The sequence below is a fragment of the Colossoma macropomum genome, unplaced genomic scaffold (assembly GCF_904425465.1).
Source record: "Colossoma macropomum unplaced genomic scaffold, Colossoma_macropomum, whole genome shotgun sequence".
Taxonomy (NCBI): domain Eukaryota; kingdom Metazoa; phylum Chordata; class Actinopteri; order Characiformes; family Serrasalmidae; genus Colossoma; species Colossoma macropomum.
The window spans coordinates 8,192,507-8,218,229 of NW_023494788.1; the positions used below are offsets into that span (position 1 = coordinate 8,192,507).

General features: G+C 39.2%; 1 protein-coding gene across 1 annotated transcript in view; it reads left to right on the plus strand.

Annotated features, from left to right (window-relative positions):
- Nucleotides 1-24,816, plus strand: part of galnt18a (UDP-N-acetyl-alpha-D-galactosamine:polypeptide N-acetylgalactosaminyltransferase 18a) — a 116,395-nt gene extending 91,579 nt beyond the window's left edge. Inside the window, exons 8-11 of the mRNA XM_036568228.1 lie at nt 53-190; nt 690-785; nt 12,278-12,442; nt 23,845-24,816. Of these exons, the coding sequence (XP_036424121.1) occupies nt 53-190; nt 690-785; nt 12,278-12,442; nt 23,845-23,991 (546 nt within the window). The 3' untranslated portion in view covers nt 23,992-24,816. The remainder of the gene's footprint in view (nt 1-52; nt 191-689; nt 786-12,277; nt 12,443-23,844) is intronic.
- Nucleotides 24,817-25,723: the final 907 nt, after the last annotated feature.

Sequence of the window (25,723 nt, forward strand, 5' to 3'; positions counted from 1 at the left end):
TGATTTGAGGGCTGGCGTAATTCACATGTTCATAAACCCTGTATGTGTGTAGGACTCAGGGATCGATATCGGAGATATCAGAGAGAGAAAGCTCCTGAGGCAGCGCTTGCACTGTAAGCCCTTTCGCTGGTTCCTACATAACATTTACTCGGAAATGAGAACATACGCCGACACCATCGCCTATGGCACGGTCAGTATGCGCTTTCATGTCTCTCAGCAACAAATTGATTTGTTATATAAGTCGACAGTAAGAGACATTTCTGCTCTTCAGAAGAGTTCTTTTCTTTTTCAGAAGGCTATTAGAAACCTTAGGCTCATTTAGCCAAATGCAGTGCCAGATAAATTTACTTTTCTAATGGTGAATAATAAAACATTTGTATTAAATATTATAGTCCTGTCTCAAGGCAAGCTCTATTAACATTTGTAATTCCTCCATTTGTTACAATCCTAGGCTGGCAGAGAAGTTTGCTAATTGCCATTCTTTTGTGGAATGCCATAATTAACAGCTCCATTGTGAGGACAAAGCCAAGTTGAGCTCCAGGGCTTTCTGGATAGCATATTGGCCATTAGCAGGCAGAGCGAGAGCGAAATGCTTTCTGAATTCATAATATGAATCTTTCTCTGTGGTTTTTGTGGAGAAGAAATTGGCCTGATCTGCTGGCTCTGACTGCATGTGTGTGTTTGCACAGCTGAAGAATGGCTTGCGGCCGGATCTGTGCATGGATCAGGGACCAGACACAGACAACATCCCAATCCTGTACCTCTGCCATGGCATGACGCCGCAGGTTAGTGCCTGGTCTGCTCCATATGACCATATACTGATCAGCCAACAGGGACACATATAAGTGAATAAATAATTATGTATATATATATATATATAGATAGATAGATAGATAGATAGATATTTAATCAACTACAGTAGTTAGACATTCCACTACAGAAGCCAATTTTGTTACAGATACGTGTATAAATCAGGGGTGCAATGATAGGGGTTCTGAGGGGTCTCAACCTTTTCACTCGGAACCCAGGTTTCTGGATGAACCTGAAGGCATTGTGTCATTTTTCCTCCTTAAACTGTTAACTGTCACCCCGTTTTTGCCTGATGGCATACCCAAAGTTAAAGGGGGCACTATTCCCACATTTGCGCTACAGTCATGATCTTAGTCTCATTTGAAAGGTAACGCTCACTTTTTTTCCCAACCATCAGAATAATTGTGTCAATTACTGACACACAGTAACAGAGGATAGAATGGAGGAGTTTATTTCTGCCTGACTCGTAGATCTCCAAACTGATCTCTGACATGTTTTAGATTATGATGTCTCTGTAAACATAGCAGCAAGGCTTTGAAGGTAAGGACCCACAGATTGGCTTGTGTTTGCCATTTGGTGCTTATGGATCATAAAATGGTTTGCGGGAATTGAATTCTGAGATTTCAAGCTTTCTAATGGTATATTGCATCACCATATTGCTTGATGATTTGATGCATAAAAATTATGTTTAAAAAAGTGGAAGTGAACGCTTCAGTGGAAGTGTTTTTTGTGCAAACAGCATTACACTGCTCAAATGTTTCTGTAGACTGTGGGACCTTTGCTGAGATGTGCTGGTTCTTAGCAAAGGGTACTACATACCTAGCTAGTGGTAAAGAACCACTTTACAAAGTGAAGTACTGTGAAAAAAATGAGACATCACAATCTTCAGCTATTCACCCCAGACATGCTTAGTGCTGTAACAGGACAGGGTTCTGGTTTATTAGCCCTTAGCCAGTATGGTATGCTGTCAGGTTTTTTTATATATATTTTATATATTTTTTCTCTCTGGGAAATCAAGTGTAGCTGTTATCTTAGCTTTAAGAGGCACATTTTACCTTTAGGCCTGTTTGTTTTCCCAAATAGGATGCTTTGCCACAGAGGAAGTGAGGCTTTCTGAAAACAGTCGAAAACATTGACCATGAATAGATTAATACATCTTCCAAGTAAGTCCACAGTAGCTAGTAACGGTGATATTCTAGTAATAGGTAATACTGCTGTTGTGAAGGCCAGTATCACAGTCAATATATTGTGCAGCTTTACTGCAACATATGATTTGTTGGCCAGTATTGTGATATTAGCCCTTGGCTGCAGTATTTGTCCCTCATTCAACAAGAATAAACAAAAGTTTGTAAAATAATGCAAGTCACTGGCTTTATTTTCAATATGTTACAATATTACAGCTGAAACGTAGCAATATAATAGCAAAATTTGTTTTTCATAGCATGCAGTTTTCTGCTTCTTTGTGATTTCTGGGACCTCCTTTTGTCTTACGCTTCAAAAGGTGCACGGCTGCACATAACATTAATATCATTCTGCACTGTTGCTGATTCTGCTACATGTAAAAATACACCGTATCCCATTATCAGCCTTAGAAATTCACCACTTTAAAGTCTTATAAACAATCTAGCCATTGTGTGTAGATCATATTTGAATATTATATTTGAAATTAATTATCTTTGGAATGCTTATAGCCACTTCATACATTCAGTCAGTGTAATCCTCATACAACCTGATTCTGCACAATTGGAGGTGTATGCACCGATGGTCAGATACTTCCACACTAATTTAGCAGGAATACATTAGACTACTGCTCTGCATTGCCCTGCGCTTGTCACAGCTGTCAGCTTGCAAGCTATTTTAAGTGTTGCTGTATAGAAATACTCTGTTAAGATTGAATGTGGCTGTGACAGCCAAAGTACATGTCAATTAAAAACCGCACAGTAAACTCATCAGAGTAAAATTAACTCCAACATCTGAACCCAAAAGAACTCAGCTCAGCCTGCAGCTTTGTCACTTTCACTGAGTCTTTTTTTATTGTTTGGAGTGATTACAGAAAATGCCTAGCTGGCAAATACAGCAGTGCATATGTACTGGCTGTCTTCACTGCAGGCCATTATGCACAAATTGCCACCAATGCCTGCCCCTAGAGAAGGGGTAGCTGTTCTTTATTTTAAATGTCATGCTTACTTCACTGCACTTCACTGTTGGTTGCATTTTCTACTTCTGGAAATGGAAAAGGAAAACGGAAACAAAATCACGATGTATCGCCTATTTATTCTAATGTTTGTGTTTTTTGAAGTAAATGCTTAATGCCCAGATAAATGGCATTACAAGATCTTTACTTACCATTTTTCAGGTGCCTAAGACTTTTGAACAGTACTGCATCTCTCATCATGAAATAAAATTTCCTATTTAATAAGATAATTATGCCTGTTTTCCCTGTTTTTGTACTATAATACTTTATACTAACAATGTTTTACTATCCGGTGTCGACCAGAGGAGGATGGGTTCCCCTTCTGAGTCTTGGTTCCTCTCAAGGTTTCTTCCTTTTTCCTAGGGAGTTTTTCCTTGCCACTGTCGCCTCTGGCTTGCTTATGGGGGCTTGGACCCGGATTTCTTTCTGTAATGCTGATTTCCTTGTAAAGCTGCTTTGTGACAACACCTGTTGTAAAAAGCGCTATATAAATAAACTTTGCTTGCTTGCTTCTTATGATCCAAGTAATCCCCAACACATTCAGTGATGTTAAGGTCTGGACTCTGGGGTGGTCAGTAACATTTGTGTGGTTTCATATGCTGAAAAGACACATTGTTCATTCTTTCATGACCATTTCCCAACCTCTCTTCATCTCTTACCCTGCGTTCACACCGGCAATGACACAAAGCAACAAAGTGGCCGCAGTTCATTTATTTTCAATGAGAGCTGGCAATTTCTGGCAACAGTGGTGACTACCAATAGGAATTGAGCATTGAGCAGCCTAGTACACACTTTATCTCCACCACTATAAAACGGTACGCTCCTTTTTTGGTTCCTAGATAATTGTTCCTACTAGAGATGGAATAATGGCGGTGGTACTTTTGTCACAAAAAGACAGTAATCACAAAGACCAGGTATTGTTTTCCTCACATTAAATAAAAATGAGCACACAAGCTTTCACCAGGATTTTTATTTTTAGTGGGAAAGCGTCTAATTTGTGCTTGGTGTCAGTGAAACCATGCTGAACAATGTCAGTTCGAGTTCAGAAACGCCCACAGGCGAAGAGCAACCAGCGATTTGGGGGGAAAGGAGGCGAAAAAAGTTGCTGCCAGTTTGAATGCAGGGTTAGACTTAAACAAGCTGTTTTTGCTACTATGCCTATAAGATTGATATTTGCAAATGAGCTGTGTTCTGATTGGCAGCTCTGTATTGTGCTTGATTTAAATAGCAGCCCAGGCTGAAACACTCTTTATAACTTCAATATGAGTGGGCGGGGTTAAATAGCTATAGGATAAATAAGCTGAAATGTAAATGCACTTGTGTTTGTGACATTACAAAAACAGTGAAATCAAACCAGGCTGGTTTTGCAGCTTAGTTCCCATGTAAGGACTGTATGGACTGGGAAGTGAATAATATATATTTGAAAGTTATTAATTACATACTAACTCAAACTCTTTCATTTCAAAAAAGTGTTGGAAATTCAGCCCTTTAAGACTTTTGCACAGTATGTACTGCCCAGGTTATTAAGAAATCACGCTCACTTTACAGTGTAAAAATGTCCACTGTACGTCAAATACAAGAAGAAAAGCAGAAACTTATTTAGCTGTGTGCTTTTGAAAGACACATTCATTAAGTGTATATTGATATCTAGATATATACGTGTCTCCATCCATATCTCTTCCTCGCCCTCTTGGTAATGGACTGTCTGTCACTGGCAGCCTACTTACACCAACAATATGAAGTTATGACTCAGCTATTACTTTTATGAAAAAGTTATTAACTGGAAGGCACTTCTAACTTTTTCCCATTGTGAAGACTTTTATGTGAATTCTCGGCCTGCTTTATCTCTCCACGATCTGCTGGGCTTGCACTTCTGCGCGTGCCCTCCCCTTCACAAATGATTGCAATGTTTCACGGAGATATATGGGACAGTTTCGGCTGTCGTAAAGAAAAGAAACCCTGCTTTATTTCGAATCCATAAAACCGGCTCATTATTTTCCCGCGAAAGCCCGCTGCCCTCGTGCCACTGGATGGATTACGCTGCTCGGTTCTACAGCAGCAGAAGCGCAGGGGGAAATACGGTGGAAAGTGCTGCGTTTGGCCCTGAGTTTTCAGCTGCCCGCGCTAGTAGCGCTCTCCCTCAGAGGGGGATGAGGATATATTGCAGAATCCGTGCTGACAGTGATGTTTATAGATGATAAGTTGGAGGCAGGTTCCAGGAGCGTTTCCACGGTAATGATACTCAATAAAGATGGATGCCTTGGACCATAACCAGGGACAGTTGTTTCTATACTACCAGAGAGAGAGAGAGAGGGAGGTGGGGGGGGGGCAAGCAGGGAGAGGCAGACAGAGGGAGGAAGAAGCAGAGAGGAGAGAGAGAACAGGGAGGGAGAGAGCAAGGAATGAGAGACAGAAAAGAGAGATGGGGGAAAATGGAAGAGAGTGAACGAGAGAGACACAGTGAAAGAGAGAAACAGATGTAGAGAGAGAGAGAAAAAGAGAGGAGATGGGGAAAAATGGAAGAGAGTAAAAGAAAGAGTGAAAGAGAGACACAAGTAGAGAGAGAGAGAAAAGAGAGAGTGGAGACGGAAAAACGGAAGAGAGTAAAAGAGAAACAGTGAAAGAAACAGAAGTAAAGAGAGAGAAAAAGAGAGGAGACGGAGGAAAATGGAAGAGAGTAAAAGAGAGACAGTGAAAGAGAGAAGAAGTGGGGAGAGAGTAAGACAGGAAAACAAGAAAGAGATGTAGAGTGGATTAGTAGGAGGGAGGGAGAGAGAAAAAGAGAAAGGGAAAAACAGGAGAGAGTGAAAGAGAAAGTGAGAGAGACAGAAAGAAAAGTGGAGAGAGAGAGGGAGAAATGGTCAGAGTGAATCTGTTTAGTCAGCAGTAGTGTTCACTTCTCACAGCTGCTGATTTCATGTCTAAACCTGCTCACACGTGGCTTTTTGGAGCAGACAAGTTGGTGCCAAGTGATAAATTACAATATTTCTACTAACTCTGTCCAGACAGCGGCCAGCATTTGCAAAAACTAAGTTATAAAATACTGTAGTTCATCATTTCGCTGTTGTTGGAACAAAACCTTTTATCTCCAAAATGATAACTTTACAGGAGAAGGAAAAAACATACTTTACTTTTAATGTAAGTCAATGGAACCAGACATTTCCCCAAGTCATTTTCAGCCGTTTCTTTTGTTCCATTCATTATTACATTTAGACACAACGTAAAGGACAACAGGCATTTTCATATCATGTCAAAAACTGAAAAACGACAAAAATGGAGATAAAAGGTTTTGTCCCGACAGCAGCGATTAGCAACACTATTGTTCAGAAATTTGGAATGTATGTTTTCACTGTTATACAGCCAGTTTGGTTGCAAATAAATGTATAAATAAAAAATGTATAAATTACAAATAAGATTATAAATAATAGACGTGGAGCTAAATCTACATGTGTCCAGACTGATTAACAGAGATGTAGAAGCTTCCTTACTAACTGAAAAGGCTGTAGAACATCAAGATGAGGTTCTAATAAATGTAATTAATAATACTATAATACTATAATAATTGTTGTAAACAGACAATTGCAGGATATTATTTATCATTTAGAAATTTCTCAGTATCATACTTGACATATTGAATAAAACATCTACCATTTTGCGCAGGATATTTTTATTGTTATTTTTGTTTATGAAATTTCAAAGATTATTAATATGAAGCAATTCCAGACCTTTCAACAGTAGCGTGCTGGCTACACACATTTGCTTCTACATGTACAGAAGCGTTAGTATTCATGTGTTCCTGAGCTGTACGGTTCCGTGTGTTCTCACATTCAGGAGATTTAGTGTGGATTTAGCTTCCTCCACACTCAGCACACGATGTTGATTGATTTATTTATTTTTATGTTCCTTTCTTGCTGACGTTCTGGCTTTGGCTATGGAATTTGCACGTATTTTGTGCCAAAACGGAACGTGAATAGCATTCATCTTTTCTGTCAGTGGATAGTGATCTACCCAAGGCCGCATTATCCTCCAGTATAGTAGCAGAAAAGCTCTGAAGCACTGAACACTAATCCTCTACCTGAGGCAACAAAACAAACCGCTCACGCCTCGCTGTTTGCCTCGTTTAATTCTCTTTTACTTTTCTGCACATTCTTTTACTCCTCACTGTTTGTCAGAAAACCCAGAAAGATGAGAACTTCTCTTAACGATGACTGTGCATACAGTTCTGCGCAAAAGCCTCAGGCAGCCATGAAAATTGTTTAAACCTTTTGCTCTGTTTACTCAAGGAGTGTTTTTGACAATAAAAAACCACTATATAACTTTAGAAGAAGTTAGGGCTTAATCACTTTTTGTGTAGTTAATAGCAATTAAGTGACCCTCAAGAAAGAGCTCTCGAGTGGAACTGGAGCTCCACTTTGCTGTTACTTTTGTTAGTTTGCTGCTTGTTGATTTATTCATAGGTGTCACAGCTATCGCTTTAAAAGCCATTAAAAAGCTGTATTTGAATGAGGGCTGCAGTAGCCAATTCAGTCACAGCAACACATGGCGTGCTGCAGCTGGGCTTCAGCCTGTATAACTACAGATGGTTTAAAGGGTCAAGAAAAATGTATTCATGACGTAAAAAGTGTCGCTAATAGTTTATTGCATTATTAGCAGGTTAAGTTATTAATGTTGAGTTTATAACAGCACAAAAACAAATACAAATAAACATAAACACAATAAAAAGTGATGGTTTATGTTACAAAATCGGCACAGGTCAGATGCACGCAGATAAAAAGACAAGGTTGAAGTTTACTTGATAGTTTGGTAGTGTTACAAAGAGCGTAGTCATAACAGGCTAGGGTCAGTAACAGAGAAGGACAAGAAGGACATCCAGAGATAAATCATAAACCAGTCCAGGATCAAAAATGAAGAGCACAAATAGTACACAACAATCCAACCAAAAAGGACAGGTCAAAAACACGACAAACAGGTCATACGCAGAAAAAGCTTTACAGACAAAGAAGACTCAGTACACACTTGAAGGAGTTGGCAAGACTCCAGTGAACTAAACTAAAGCCTGGGCTTTTGCTGCCTTCAAGTCCTGTTGGAGATATTGGAATTCCAAGATTAATGCACATGAACACCACCGCAATGTCGTATTTACTAGTGGGAAATTGATTTTTCGAAGAGCCCTGGGTTTCTGAGTTGGGGCGTGTCAACAAAAACGTAATGGTAATAGCTGATAAACTGGCTGTATTTCAGTTTCACCCTTAACACTTTACCTTAGCAGCTTTACACATCATCGTTTCAGATGCATAAGACTTGTGTGAGTATTTTCATATACAGTCATTGCTTCATGTAGAAAATGAGCTCTGACTGCAGTTTTCTTTTTCATTCGTTTCTGTCTTAAGGCCCCTTTCAAAGTGTGAGCAGCTTTAAACGGTTATTATTCTAAACCCTGCTAGAAAAGCCAGCATAGGCCAGCATCCCTGGTCACCAGCAAAACCAGCATATGTTGTGCATATGATGTGGGAAAGCATTCCCAAGGCGGAATGTGAGTGTTGGAAATATTCTGTTAAAAATAGTACATGGATGCAAGAGTGGCAGAAAGCATATTCAGCTGTTCGAGACACTAAGATCAATATGGACTCAGATCTGTCGGGAGAAGCGCTTTCAGTGGGAACTGCACTCCGTCTGATTTTAGAAAGCCATTCTTAGCAGCACTTGATGTTTTCACCAGTACAGCTGGCTGCCTTTGATGAACAAAACCCACTGACTTGATTCCTGTGCACTCCCGGGCTCCTTTCCCAAACCCATCATCATAAAAATCATTTTTTAAGATGACAGAGTCAGGATCAGTATCACAGTATCAGTCTGTACACTCTCTTACAGTTAATACTGAGAAGCTGCAGTTTGCCTGCAATAACAAAAGCATGGTGTAATTTTATATGAACTGTATCTGACTCGTAGCTTGTTGAAAAAAGTGGAGGAATTCTGTAGAAAGTGATTCTGAACTTTCAACACATACTACATTTGTGTTTGGAAGTAGACAATGTGATATTTTATTATAATTCAAATTTGATGAAAAGTTATTTTTGTACTGTCTTGTATGCAGAAGAAAAGCACATTGTTTACATTTCACGGTTTTTTTTTATTAAATCAAACAGAAAAAAGTCAGGAGTGCAGGCTTAAACTTGCGGATACAGAATGTAAACTGAACACAAACAATTAAGGTAACACTTTATTTGGGGTGGTCCTTTGTAGATAATTAATAAGCTTAACAGAGTATCAGTAACACATCAACAACATATCAGTGACTCAGCAGTAGTGCAGCATCTGAATACATTGAAGTAAATATCTTGTAGATGTTCTGTTGATACGTTACTTACATTAAGTAGATGTATTGCTAATATGTTACGTCCATTACACAAAACCTAATCCTCACCCAGGCTCTAATCCTAACCCTCATGTGTTTTTGACTGAGAGAGTCTGTTGAGTGTTTGTTTGCATCTGAAATGGACCACTCAACATAAAGAGTCCCCGTAATGAATTTTGAAAGTAACTAAAAAGTAATTAAATTAAACGTGTAATTACATGTGAACAGTGGGGGAGAGTAGGGCACAAGTTGTGTGTCGATTGCTGAGTTGTGTGTATAATTCACAGAATTCATCTATGGCTAGCCAAGCTAAAGTTCAGCTTCCACATGGCAGGGTTAGTTTTAACACAGTGTTACAACTAAGCGCCCTAATATAAACACTGGTAGAATGCAGATTCATCCAAAAAAAAAAAATTATATTTCAGTTTTATCACACTGACATTAGCTCTTCTTCTTTGTGGTCAAAAATATATCACGTTTGACACAATCTCTTTCTCTATCTCCTGTTTTCTACATAATTTAAAAATTGCCCTTTATGTTGTGTGCAGACTTCATGATGAAAGGATCAATACAGATAATCCAAAAGTACTTGGATAAAAAGATCTTATTACATATAAATACATTGAAAGTATAGTAAAGTAAAGTAACGTGTTATAGTTTTGCTCGTATCTGTGAGTGTGTGTGTGTGTTATATATATATATATATATATATATATATATATATATATATATATATATATATATATATATATATATATAGGTGTGTGTATGATACTATGCCACTTCAAAACACAAGTGCTTTAATGTGAGCGCATTGTCAAGGACGTATTGTTAAGTACGTGTTTGAGAAGGCAGGTGTAGCGCAGCTTTATTGCAAACTAGGCTAACTGTTCTAGCTGATATTCGCAGACGTTAGGTCAGTAAACAGTGGAAACATATTTCTCTGACAAACTTACGTGTTGGCACATCTTCCACTGAGGAATCAAGACCTCATGTAGAAGATGAGTCCCTATCAGCATCCAGTAAGTGTAAGTTGCAGCTTTAGCTAACATATGAAAAGGCAGCCTCCGGGCTCAAAGTGTGCCAAGAAAACATCACACCACCTCCACCAGCCTAGACAGGTTGGCTCTATGGATTCATGCTGTTGGCACCAGATTCTACCCCAACCATCGGTGTGCCTCAGCAGAATTTGAGATTTGCAAGACCAGGTCATGTTTTTCTGGTCTTCAACTGCCCGATTTTGGTGAGCCTGGGCCCACTGCAACTCAGCTTTCTGTTCTTGGCTGAAGCTGATGTGGTCTCTTGCTGTTGTAGCCCATCCACCTCAAGGTTCGATGTGCTGTGAATTCTGAGATGCTTTTCTGCTCACCACTATTATACAGAGTGGTTATCTGAGTTACCGTAGCCTTTCTGTCAGTTCAAACCGGTCTGGCTATTCTCCATTAACCTCTCTCGTTAACAAGGCATTTCCGTCAGTAGACCTGCTGCTCACTGGATGTTTTTCTTTTATTGCACCATGCACAGTGAGCTCTAGAGACTGTTGCATGTGAAAGTCCTGAGAGATCAGCAGTTATAGAAATACTGAAACCAGCCTGTCCAGCTCCAACAAGCATGCCATTGTCAGAATCGTTGAGACACACATTTTTCTTCATTCTGATGGTTGATGTGAACAATACCTGAACATTTTTAGTGAAATCTGGAAACTGCATTCACCTTATTTTCATGTTCACCCTGCAGTCATGTAGTTTTATATTCAAGTTAAATCATTGAAAGTAATAAAAACTTTCTGATGAAGCTTATTTTGTCCACTCATATAGCTTTTTGAATAGAAAAAACTCTTTCTTTATGGTTTTGGGTGTATAAGACAAATGGGATTAATCATTATTAACAACACAAACTCAGAATATAAGTAATAAGTCTCGACTTAAAAGTTACAATGAACTTAGCGCTCTAATGCTCTTGGAGTGCTTGTATAACATAAGCCTAAATCTGATCAGTCACTGGTGGTCAGTATGTCTAGGTTTTTTGTAGTCTGACCAATTTGGTTGGTCACGTTGGTTATAAGTGGTCCGTGTCATGGCCAATAGAGTGCCGTAAAAAATTCTGTCGGGCTGACTGGTGCAGATTTTCTCAGGAAAGCCTTGTTTTCCAATAGGAACATGGATTAAAGCATTATTGTGATTGAATCGAGTCTTGGCAGGAGCACTACTGCGTTAATGATCCAAAGCAAACACATAGCATGTTGGAAGAATCTGTTTTCCTGATAAGGTGCTTCCAATTACCGCACCGTCAGCCCTCCTCACATCTATTCATTAAAGCGCAGAGCAGTTAATTCTGCATTAATTTCAGCATCTGCTTCCATAAGATACATTTGTCCTAGAACAGGTCGGAATTATATTTCAGACCAAACAACGTTGATGAAAGCTACATTCTTATTATGTAGGACAAGGAAGGGATGGGGAATTAAGTCGCTTGAATGGCTGTCATTTGATAAAAGTAAGCTGCCTTCAAAGATCATTCTCTCTTAAGCCTCTTACTGTACTGTTCCACACATCATATAGATTGAGATATGAGTCACAGCTTTCAGAAGGGAAAAATCAGTCTGATGAATTATTAATTCTTTTCATGTGTATAATGCATACTTGTCTGATGGACAAGCTGGCCCACAGTTGGCACACATTTTTAAATCTTTCCAACAGAAAATGCTCAAAAGTGGGTTGCTTATCTTCAATGATTCGGCTTATGCAAAGTTAAGACTGGTGTAGAAAAATTAATTGGTGTCTCATGCATTGAGATAAAGTTTAAGCAAGAAAAAAAGTAAAAATGTTGATGTTTATTTTTCCTTAAACTTCTGTTTCTTAGCCATGTATGTAATCTGTAATTTGTCACATATTAAGGAATCCCTCATTTTCTTTCAGAATGTGTACTACACCAGCTCCCAGCAGTTGCGTGTGGGTGTGTTGAGTCCGACGATTGATGATGATGATAATAAGTGCCTGGTGGACGTGAACGGACGCCCGCGGCTTCTGGAGTGCAGCTACGCTGGAAACAAGCACATGAAGCTCTCCTGGACGTTTACTCAGGTTTGCTTCTGTCATCCAAACCTGTGGTCCTGTCTCACAAAACCCTACTCCTGTCTCTAATACCTCTGCTCCTGACCCCCAAACCTCTGCTCCTGTCTCCTGTACACACTTAAAAAGATGGTTATTCAAGGATTTTTTTAGTAAAGAAAAATGTATAAATAAACTTTGAAGATGAACCATAATTAACTGTTAGCAGGATTTTTGGGACAGGAGTAAGGCTTTGTGGGACAGTAGCAGAGGTTTGGGGGACAAAACAGTGTTACACTTAAAAAGGGTGGTTCTTCAAGGGTTTGTTAATAAAGAAAATGGTTCCATACAGAACCAGGAACACTCAAAGAACCATTTGCATGATTGCAGGGTTCTTTGCGTCATGAAAGCGTTCCTCAGAATAACTAAATAACAACTAAATAATTCTATATAGAACCATTTTCTTGACTGAAGAACCCTTGAAGAACCACATTTTTTTTAAAGTGTACTTCTGCTATTGTCCCCCAAAGCTCCCCTCCTGTCCCCCAAAACCCCTACTTTTGTCCCAAATATCTTGATAATAGGGAATAATTGTTCATCTTCAAAGTGTACCTATATGGTAGGTGTTTCTGCTAAAATGGCCAGTGAAGGCAGGTACAAGGTAGGTGTTTCTAATAAAGTGGCCAGTCGTAGTTTAACTATGGCAAATGTGTCCTGCAGAGAGTGAAATTCGGGTGTCTAAAAGGCAGTACTACAGTGTATGTGAGAGGTGGTGTGAATGGCTAGCCTTTGCAGTCATCTGCAGTCATTATTTGTCCTCAGAATAGTCTTCAGCACCCCCTTCACGTTAAAGGCCATTATTCTTCACCAGCTCGCTGCCTCATTAAGCACTGCTGTCCCCCAAGCCTGCTCATTATCACATCACTGCTTTAGTAAATCTTTAGTAAATGTCAGAATCTCTGTCTAAGTCAAAGAAGTCCACAGATTCCTCCCTTAAACTTTCAGACATTGATCTTTGGCTAGAACCAGCTGTACGAACTGTTATCATTCATGTTAAGATAAAAAAAAAAAAATCTTTTTTGCAATTTCCCCTTTAAAAGTAGATGAAATCTTATATATCTTGGTATGGTATAAGAATATTATAAGATTATTAAACCTATTTATGGGCACTAATGAACTAATTCTGCACTCCTGTATAGAAGTCCACCACCATTCATTTATTATTTCTAGTCAAAATGTGCGGTAAGTACAAGTTATTCATTAGCAGAAAACATATTTAACAGAAAATTAGACAGAAGCCTCAAAACCTATATATTATATTTTTTAGTATATGTGTGTCCACCTTTATTACAGCTTCCATTCTTTTCAGGAGACCCACCTTCAGTTTTTCACACCTCAAAAAATCACAATTACAAGTTGGTTGCGTTTTCTTACAATCCGAGTAATCCCAGTTACCAATTTAGACTCATCAGTTCATAAAACCTTTCTGCTCAGACACCCAGGTTCGGTGTTCTGGTGCAAAGGCTCTTTTTGTCTATTTCCTTTCCTATAAGAGCTTCTTGTCAGCTACACATCCTTTCAGACCCATAGCGCTGAGTCGTCCTCTCACAGTGGAAGGATGGACAGAAACACCTGTGGATGTTTTCAGATCTGAAGCAGCTTGATTTTCTCCTCTCTCTCAAAGATGAAAAGTGCTGGTCTGATAGGGGGGATTGTTATTTTGGTGGTCTACTAGGTCTTAAACAATGGTTGTTTTTGTGGTCTATCAGGTCTTACATGGTAGTTATTTTGGTGGTCTACCAGGTCTTACACTGTTATTGTTTTGGTGGTCTGCCAGGTATTACGTGGTTGTTGTTTTGGTGGTCTGCCAGGTTTTACATGGTTGTTGTTGTTCTGGTGGTCTACCAGGTCTTACACAGTTGTTGTTTTGGTGGTCTACCAGGAGTTATATGGTTGTTAGGAGTCTCAGTTTCCCTGTTTCGTTTCATAATGGTTAGAACTCCAGTTTTAGAAACTCTTATTTTTTCACTCTTTTTAGTTTGTTTCTCTCCTTCCGTGTTTAAGTGGGTTATCTTGTATCTAATGTCCTGAGTAACATTTTCTGAAAAATGTATAACTTGTATTTAATGGCTTATTCAACTGGAAATTAAATAAATTAAGGCTGGTCCCTAACTTTTGCGCAGTATTGTACTTCCTTCAAGCATTATGTCTTTAAAGAAAATTGTCGGTGCAGTGAGACAATTTCACTTGATAAAATAAAACAAGTATAAATGTCTGTAAAAAGGTTTAATAGTCTTATAATATTCATAACACTTATAATGAGAAATATTAGAGAAACTGCCTAAATTTGAGATGTGTCTGAGATGCACTTGCCAAAATCCCATTTTTTGCAGTGCTGGATGTTTTTCAGATATTAAGTGTTTAGAATTCCTTTGGGTTTCCAGTGTCATGCCTCAGGAACACCTCAGCTAATTCAATTCCCACCCTGTTCTCCAGCACTGCAGACATATCAATTTCCTCTTCTCCTTGCATCCTGTTCCCTTCGCTAGCAGAATAATGCATGATTTCTTTATTAGATATGAGGCGGGAATTAGCGTGCCAGTCTGTTCATGTCAGGAGGTGTCATCTCCAGGGTGTGCGCAGCATCTGAGCTGGTTATTATAGCCTGATATGCCATCACCCTGAAAGCGGTGTCACAGTGCACTAGCGATCCAGCGCTATCCTGCGTCTGTGCTGACAATAGCAGGCGGATCAAAAGCGCTCAGACTGGCCCTGGGGACCGTGTGCGATTTCATACCTCAAACGAGGCGAGCGCTCCTCTTGGCCGTTTGACGCCAGCAGCCTTTTCCGCCGCACTCAGATGGAGAAAAAAAGTCAAATCCACCGTGGCCAATTCCAGACTGTGAATTATTGATAAAGGGGCCAATGAGAAAGTGAATTGTCTTTGGGCCTGTGGGAAAGGCTCCCAAAATGAGCTCGGATCAGCTCGCGTCTGCTAACCATCTGCTTTTGTCCTCTAAGTAGGGCTGTTTCTGAACATTCGGGATCTCTAAGTGACATACTGCTTGGGGGCCTCACCTCCAGAGGGGTTAACTGGTACCATATTCTTAATTTCGTGTACTCAAGTAAAATATTTATGGACTTTTCTAAGTATCAAATGCTAACACTTTTCTATTCTAGTATATCGTCAGTGTCCAAAGAAAAAAATGTCTCTCCATTTTTGTTGATTTTTATTCATTTGAACAGAGCAGCTGCCCTTTACATTGTATGAGAATTTCATGATGAATGGACCTATAAAAATGCTCCAAATTAGCTTGGAATAAAATCTCTTTACATTAATTTACACTAAAATTTAATGAAGTTTTTTTTCCTGTAAAGTTTGGAGATACTGTTTTTTCTTTGGACAGGGATGATATTTGTCACAAAAGGCATCTATTTTTTACTAGAGCTAATGATATTGAATTACTTCAGTACTACTAACTAAAAATTTTAATGTTATTTAATAGCAAATTTCAATACCTATGTGGTCGGTCTCATCAACATCCATGCTTGGTCCAAAATCTAGATTGGTGATTGGCTGTTTAGCCACCCATTTTAATACTGGTTTTAAAAAGTCCACTTTGGCTTGCCTTTCCCCTCAGGGGGAATCCCAGGCACCACCTTAAGGGCCGTTCCATTACTTTGTTAGTGAATTGATTTAGATGAGATCTCAAGAAAGACTTTAGCAGTACAAATTGTCCAGAAATCATTGTGATCTAACACATTTCTCTTTTCAAACCTAAAAAAAAGGCAGACAAAGCTGTGTCCAGCAGTAGAAAACTTTAAAGTGCTTTATGTTGTGGCATCGGCGTAGAAAGAGATCCAGGAGAGATCATTATTTCTGCCATGAGAAGTGCTTTTTTATTGACACCAGCAGAAAAGGTGCATGCCATACAGACGGAATGGCAAGGAAGGTCACTACTGGCCATATCGCTTCACTGTACAATAGACACACAACCCACTCGAACCTGCAGTCAGACACAATAGAACACCCTCAACTCATACACACAACTTTAACTAATGAACAACATTAACAATAACAAAAACAGCAACACATGTGCTTCTCAGTGATGGGGCGGTGCAGCTTTGCATACCATGCCACTTCTGAAATGTGGAGCGTGTGCTGGACGCCACAATATTTGTAAATCGTAGCATCTGATTTGCTGGGCTTTAACTACTTCATGTGTTATACATCACTGCTAATGTAACGTCATTACTAGTGAGCAAGCTAAAGGCTACATGGCTAACAATAACAGAAATAAAGGCAGTACACAGCAGTTCTGAACCGAAGCTACAGCCAGACAACACATTTATTCACAGACATTATGTATGTTATATTCAAACCTTTAAAAAAAACAGGTTGCACTACAAAGTTTGCATGGCTACCTCCGCTTCTGCTGCTTACACAAGTGGTTACTTGTGTAATGTAGGTATGACGCGTGTCTGAGTCAGAGTTAGTGAGGTTACCCTAAAAAAAGGAAAGAAACAGGCCTAAATGACTTTCTGTTTGTGTGTTATTAACTTCAGCAATTCTTGATCAGTCTGCAGCTTGTTGCATATCTAGATACCCCACTTTCATCTCACACTCCTTTCTGGTTTAAGCCACACCCACGTTCTCTTTGTAATTTAAAAGAAGGCATAGAAAGGTATCATACAGGAATCAGTATCAAAGTCTCAGTATTGGTATTGAAAACTTTTGAACGATACTCAGTTCCACTTCACTCATTTAGTTCCTTTTCTGGGTTTCATTTTGTTCTGCGACAGTAGTTCAGCATCTGTGCTGCTTTGTGATTGGAGATTGACTTTGGAGCTTGATCCTTTTATTTTATTCTTATTTTAGGCTGATAAATGCTGCATATACTAAAGAATTCCACTACGGTTCTATAAGTTACTTAGCATTTAAGTACAACCCCAATTCCAAAATTGGGACGGCGTGTAAATAAATGTAAATACAAACAGAATGTGATGATTTGCATGATTTGCATCTCATACACCCATATTTTATTCACAATAGAACATAGAACACATATCAGATGTTGAAACATTTTACCATTTCCTGAAAAACATTAACTCATTTAGAACTTGATGGCGACAACGCATCTCAAAAAAGTTGGGACAGGGGCAACAAAAGGCTGGTGGTAAGTGGTACTAATAAAAAACAGCTGAAGGAGTAATTTGCAACTAACTCACAGGACTGAGTATAAAAGAGAATTTTAGAGAGGCAGAGTCTCTCAGAAGCAAAGATGGGCAGAGGTTCACCAACCTGTGAAAAACTGCATCTAAAAATTATGAAAACATTTCAGAAAAATGTTCCTCAATGTAAAATTGCAAAGACTTTAGATATTCCACCATCTACAGTACATAATATCATCGACAGATTCAGAGAATCTGGAGAAATCCCTGTACACATGGGACAAGGCCGATGGTCAATATTGGATGCTCGTAATCATCGTGCCCTCAGATGGCACTGCATTCAAAACAGGCATGATTCTGTACTGGAAATCACTGTGTGGGCTCAGGAACACTTCCAGAAATCATTGTCTGTGAACACAGTTCACAGTGCAATCCACAAACACATGTTAAAGCTTTATCATGCAAAGAAGAAATCATATATAAACAGGATTCAGAAACGCTGCCAACTTCTCTGGGCCTAAACTCATTTAAGATGGACTGAGGCGAAGTGGGAAAAGTGTCCTGTGGTCCAACGAATCAAAGTTTGAAATTCTTTTTGGAAATCATGGACACTGCATCCTCCATGCTAAAGCCCTCCCAGCTTGTTATTTGCACACATCTGTGAAGGCAGCACTAATGCTGAATGAAATATACAGGTTTTGGCAACATATGCTGCCATCCTGACAGTGTCTTTTTCAAAGAAGGCCTTGCATATTTCGGCAGGACAATGCTAAACTACCCTAGCATCCACCACAACAACATGGCTTTGCAGAAGAAGAGTCCGGGTGCTGAACAGACCTGCCTGTAGTCTAGACCTTTCACCAATAGAAAACATTTGGTGCATCATGAAACGAAAAATCTGGTAAAGAAGACCCAGGACTGTTGAGCAGCTAGAATCTTACATCAGATAAGAATGGGACAACATTCCTCTCCCAAAACTCCAGCAATTGGTCTCCTCACTTCCCAGACATTTACAGACTGTTGTTAAGAGAAGAGGGGATGCTACACAATGGTAGACACGGCCCTGTCCCAACTTTTTTGAGATGCGTTGCTGCCATCAAGTTCTAAATGAATTAATGTTTTTCAGGAAATGGTAAAATGTCTCGCTTTCAACATCTGATATGTGTTGTATGTTCTATTGTGAATAAAATATGGGTGTATGTGATTTGCAAATCATCACATTCTGTTTGTATTTACATTTATTTACATTTTACACAGCATCCCAACTTTTTTGGAATTGGGGTTATAGATTTTTGAGCTGCTGTTTTGCCTCTGCTCAGTTAGTTTTTGGAAAGGCACTTTCCAAATGAATTATTGATTCATTATTTCACAGACGTAACTGTATTTTATTTGTGTTTTGGGTTAGGTGTGGGTTTAGGCAACACTCGTTTTTGCTTTCTTGATTTTCTTGAACAGATGATGTCTTCACATCCTCTGCCAATTCCATGATTGACACAAGTGATGTTTAAAAAAAACAACACTGTAAAAAAAAAAACAACATTGGAGGCCCTGAGCAACTGCTCGTTCTGCTTATTTTAGGAAACAGCCTGTCTGCAAGATCTATATATATGTATTTCTGCATGTATATGAGGCTCTGCTTGCCATCACACCTGAACGCATCATTGAGCTTTTCTGAACACGTGTTCTGGGGAGATATTTTATTTAGTTGACGAACAGTTTTGAGCACAGTGGTCGCTGTGGCTGGTAATGGTAGTATGATTAATTTAACAACAGCGATGTTGAAATGAATGAAACTCGAGCACATCTCACAGAGGAGAAGCAGCAGATGTTAGTGAGCGCGTGTTCCCCTCGTGTAAAGTCTTCATATGGGAGCACAAGTCAGGACCACAGGAAAGGAGTTCAGACCATACAGAGAGCTCTTATACGCATCAAAAGTTTGGGGACCCCTAGCTTTTCGATTTGTTTTTAACACAATTTGTTATTATTAGACAGCATTATTAGTGACTGTCCATGCTGTCTTGGGAATAAGACCGAAGGCCACACATTTGATGACCTCATTGTGATGTCAGCACTCCTCTATACTCAGACCTTACAGGTTTTTAAACCACCTTTGGACCAGAAGAGTTTCACTGTGTACTTTTAGCAATAGTTTGGAAAAGAAAACCTGCTCCTTATACCAAGAAAGATGCCTTGAATACAGATAGTAACACAGAGACTTCCCCAACACGCAATCAAAACACTGTCTTAATGTCCTTGAAATGGGCTGCAGGTGTGCGGGAGAGGAGGAGAGTGGGCGGAGCCAGGGAGAGTCCAAGTCAGTCTCCTCAGAGGTTGGGGTATGACAAGGGGGAAGACCCCTGCCGTGAAGATAATTCACACCTCTAATCCAAGACAGCCATGCTGAGATAAATGAGATACTGCAACTGCAGCTTCCTTCGTATCAAAACATTGTGTAAAACTGCCACAATAATCAGTAGCATAAGTAGTAACACTTCATCTTCCTTTTGCCCACTTAGGAAATCAAAAATCCAGCTCGCTTCCGTTTTGTAAATCATACACATTATACAAATATTATTACATATCATACATACTGTCATACAAATGGTGTAAAAAAGCATAAGGACACAACTAAAGGACCCCAAAAATCATTAGCAAATTGCATTTTATGGCTGCTGTGAAAAGGGGTTAAGTTATACTTTATTGATCCACCTAAAAGGGGGCGGTCATACATCCAAACTGGGAGCAGCACAGTGTGACCAGTAGGGCAGCTCCACCTGGGGCACTGGGGGGTTAAGTGCCTTGCCCAAAGAAACATCCAGAGATTTTGGTCATGTCTTTGGACGAGAGATTTGAAAACTGGTTGCAGGCTCACTTCTCTTACCGCTCAGCCAGTGACCACGCCTTATTCACTCAAATGTCATAGTGAAATCCAGCCATTACTCAGAGGATTTCAAAAGAAGACACTTTTGACTGGCAGTATAGCTCAGAATATCAGCTGTAGCTTCTTTGCACCTACCTACCTACAGTGCCTTTGGAATAAACATAAGAATAAGATTTAGTCCTGTTTGGTTAGGTCTTTTGTTAGGTCGTATTTATGAAATATGAGGTTCTGTTATGGCTTCTTCAGTGTGTTCTGTTCAGAATTCGCTCCAAATTAGTTTGTGGACATGATGAGGAATGTGTGTGAGTACACCTGCCTGAGTGTAAAATGTGTTGAAAGGCAACGTATAACTGTAAATAATATTTATAAGGACTTTATTAAAAATGTTGAACGTAGTGCGTTATTTACTGCAGCTTCGACTGCAGCCTGTACTGGCCACTTTATTGGAAACTCCTACTTTGTACCTTTGTATCAGCCATTCTTCATCAGTGGTCAGTTTCTGACCACAGAGCCATTCTTGGATGGTTATTTTAGGGTGGTGGAGTACTTTTATCTTAGCAGTATCACTGATGCATGGCAAAACCTCTGTTGAGAATGGCCCACCACACAAATAATATCTGGACAGTGGTGGTCCTATGGTGGGCCCTTTCCATTGATGGACAAGATCAAGTTTTGAAAATGTACAAATTCAGCATCTCTAAAATCAAAGTAACGTGTTACTTAGAATTACAAAAAAAAAGGATTTGATTTTAGAGATGCTGAAATTGTTTTTTAGTTTTTTGGATTTTAGTTCATGCAGGACTGTAGGTTCTACAGTGCAACTCTAACAAACAATCCCAGCTCCTACTAATCAAAACATGTGAAACAATAAATCTGATATGATGGCTTACAGGACAAATGTGAAGTTCAAAGAAGAGGACAAAAGAGCTGGTGGCAGCCAGTCAGTTTTGCAGGACAGTTCAGTTGTTTATCTGTAGTAATACATTTCTGCTTGTGTCTCACTATTGTGTTTAGTATAAGTTATCTTGTTATCTCATTTGGGTTCTTGGGTCAAAAAGTCCAAGAAGCCCAACCATAAACCAGGTGTTCTGTGATATATGACTTGATTCCACTTCCAGAGTTTGAAACATACTTTCAGAGTCAGGGCTCTTGTGTTTCTCATATTAACCCACTCATAATTTGGTTAGATGGTTATATGGTTTGGTTATATTAGGTTATAATCCACATTTGGTGTATGTTATTTTTCAAGATTCACAAATTCATCCACATTCATTAAGAGAGTGTGAACATAAGGCAGTCACACATAAATCAAATCTAGTCTGGGTTAGAAGCTGTTCAGTGTTGAGGGAAATGCAGCTGGTCAGTTCACTTTAACACCTTCTGGGTAATTACTCTGCAGAATCAATGACCATTTTACCTCCAGAGGCTCTAATGGGCATCTCTGGACCTCCCCCTCACTCAGCTGTTAACGATGAGTGAATGCTTACTGACTGCTAAACATGAAGCAGAATTCAAGTGTTTACTGTATGAGGAGCTTTGGTTTGAGGGCGCCAACCTAAAAAATAAGTGGCCAGTGAGTGGAAGTAAAAGTGGGTGTTTCCGATAAAGTGGCCAGTGAGTGGAAGTAAAAGTGGGTGTTTCCGATAAAGTGGCCAGTGAGTGGAAGTACAAGTGAGTGTTTCAGATAAAGTGGCCAGTGAGTGGAAGCAAAAATTGGTGTTTCCGATAAAGCGTCCGATGAGTGGAAGAAAAAGTTGGTGTTTCTGATAAAGTGGCCAGTGAGTGGAAGTAAAAATTGGTGTTTCTGATAAATTGGCCAGTGAGTGGAGGTAAAAGTTGGTGTTTCTGGTAAAATGGCCACAGAGTGAAAGTACAATGTCAGTGTTTCTGATAAAGTGGCCAGTGAGTGGAAGTAAAACTTGATGTTTTCAATAAAGTGACCAGTGAATAACAGTAAAAGGTAGGTATTTCTAATAAAGTGGCCAGCGAAAGGGTGCAGAAGGCATCACAGAGTGGTCCTATCACGCTTCAGCTTTCAGCTCTGTCTTTATGAATTTGGACCATCACCTTGCAGCCCTTTAACTGTGCCTTTTATGGATGGGTACAGTGAGGCAGAAGGAAGGCCTGTATGGGATTTGGATTTCACATTGTGTTAGATAATCGGATCAGTGAGGTGTTTGGCCTGTAGCCCCTGCTTTCATCTCTCAGCCTCTCACAGTGCCTCTTTAGCAGTGCACGAGAGAGGCTCCTCATGGCCCTCCTTCAGAACCTTGGAAAAACATCACTTGAGTTTTGACACAGTTTTGTACACAGCTTAAAGGGAAATTCCATCGATTTAAAAAATATATATGCATAATTCAACAGCTGAGACATAAACATTATCCAGAGTGGTTTGATGTAAAATGGTTCATTGTAGAGAAACTTTCTGACTCAGATTTCTTTACAGCTGTGATGATGGAAACCAGGGGTCACGATGTCTACAACACAAATAAAGCCATTTTATTTACTATACAAAATGACCAGTGAACCTACACGTCTAGTTCTTATGTCATATTCATATTGGTAAAATAGTGGAAACAAAAATATGTTTATTTTGCCTTACAACACCCTGCATGTACCTCTCTGCCATGAATGGGATTAAAAAAATGTTTAGACCAAAACCTTACCTCCAAAATACCATAAAACAGTGTCTCAGGCGTCAGGCAGCATTTCTTAACCATTTAATGTAAGAACTTTCTGTGAGGGAGCTTTCAGAGGCATTAAACGCTTCAGACGTCTGGGTCCTGTCACCACCACTGTGAAAAGTTCTGACTCATAAAGAAGTTTTTCAAACTAAACCACTCAGAATGACTTTGTTCACATCTTACCCGTTTAAGTATGCAGACAATTAAAAAAAATCGATGAAATTCCTCTTTAAAAATGTGACAAATCTGAATGTATTTCTGAGCAAATAAGAGGTGTCGGTGATCTGTCTGGTCATGCTGGCCTTGTCTCTCCATTTTTTTATAGTCAATCTGACCTTTACCCCTTAGAATTAGCAATTTTGATAATTTGATAATTATTTCTCACTCGCAGCTCATTGAAACAAGTGGAGGAATGTTTTATTATGATTTGAACAGTCCTGTATATCAGAAATTAACAAGAAGTTTTACATGTTTGCCTCATTTTTTATAATTTCTTGAAAAACAATCAATTTCTTGAAACTTTGCTGTTTCTTGGAAAACAGATAAAGTCAGATGTACAGACTCAGACAGGTAGATACAGAATGATAATAGAATGTAAATGTAATCCATTACATTACAATGTAGTTAATTACATAATTACTATAGCAGTCACAGCATTTAAAGCAGGTTGACCTCATGATGTTCTCTGTCTGTTACAGGGAGGTTCCATCCAGAACAGAGAGTCTAAGCTCTGTCTTGAGTTGGTCCAGAACAGTGATACGGAGGTTGGCTACCAGCTCGCCTTGCAGAAGTGTACTGACCAAAAATGGACAATTACAAACATACTGGCTGGCAACATTCTCTGAGGTTGACGCTACATATGGCACTTGATTTCTGGCGCTGGACACGTCCTCCCTCTGCATACAAAGCCTGCGTTTAGACAGCAAAATCATTACTTTCTTCTTAAATCCAGTGTGAACTGGGTGAGTTTCTGCAATACTGAACAGTAAAAGGTTCATGAAACGAGCTCTTCAGCTGCATAACAGGCATTCCCACAAGAACGAGGGCAGTCACACAAGAAAGAAGAAAAACTGATCTCAATCGAGCTTCATGTCCTGCTGTCTAGACACAGCCATGGTGAGTCTTCTCTATGGGAGATTAGCACACTGGAAAACTGATGCATTGAATTTGCTTGATTCAAATGTGCATCATTAACAAAGAATCTATTACATCAACACAACTTTGTCTTTCACTTTACTTTTGCCTGTATATGTGCTGATGTAATATATTTCATATATGAGGAAAAGATGAACACCTTTAAATCAGGTAAAGTCCAATAGTCTGAGACCACAAGTTGGAAATAAACATAAAGTTTTAGAATTTTGAGAGATTTAAGACAAAGAGACCAGAAATATTGAAGATTCTGCACTTTTTCTAAGTTGCTGTTCAAATCAAAAGCACATTTGTGACGCCGATGTTGAGGTCTTTGCACAAAAAAGTCAGATTGTTTTTGAGTCTTATCTATCCAGTGAAGCTTGTTTTCAGGCGACTCTTGGGCAGATATGATCTACTCATCAGAGGCTTTGACACAAACTATTTCACACAAGCAGCTTGAGTACATGCTGTGTTTAAGCAAATACCAAATATCAATTTGATGTCAAATTCTCAAGTTCATGTAAATATTTCCAAGATTCTGCATTTCGCTCAAATTGTTATGCTGATAATATAATTTGTAATTAAAACTTAAATTAGAAAAGAATTCACTAGTGCTCTCAGACCTCTGGACCCTACTATATATCCAATGCATCATTTCTTCAGTGTACAGTTTTATACTACTGAGTTTAATAAGCACCCTGATGTCTGTTTCCCTCTCCCAAAGACATAATGAAATAAAGTATGAAACACCTGTTTTATACAGAACCGATTTAGAGAAGTAGTGGTTGTTCAGTTTCAGAGGTTTGAATTGCTTGAATGTATTTAACGATTGTCTGTCATACGGCTCTATTTGGTTGAGCGTTTTTGCTACTATGTAGCATCAGTTTGCAACATCTTCATTTTCATTTTCGGCTTTTTTTCCCTCTCGTGTCTCAGGTTTGTGGCTGATGCATATTATACGATTAAGTTAAACTGTTTTTGACACGCTTATGTCACAAAATGATTTTTGTAAATGTAAATAATATTTGTAAGGACTTTAATAAAAATGTTGAAAGAACAAAGTGCGTTTTTACTGCAGCTTGTACTGGCCACTTTATTGGAAACTCCTACCTTGTACCTTTGCCTTAGCTGTCTTTTATCAGGGGTCAGTTATTGACCACAGAGCCATTCTTGGATGGGTATTTTAGGGTGGTAGACTACTCTTAGCTTAGCAGTAGCACTGATGCATGGCAAAACCGCTGTTGGCCTTTCCATTGATGGACAAGATAGAAGGGTGACTGACAAATTATGCATTTGCGAAGTGCAACTACATGGTAGGTGTTCCTGATTAAATGACCAAGTAAAGTTGGTACAAAGTAGGTGTTTCCAATAAACTGACTGAGGTTGTTTTTTTACGTCCTTTTATAGTGAACCAGTTCTGTAAGGATTTTGTTTGGCTCATGA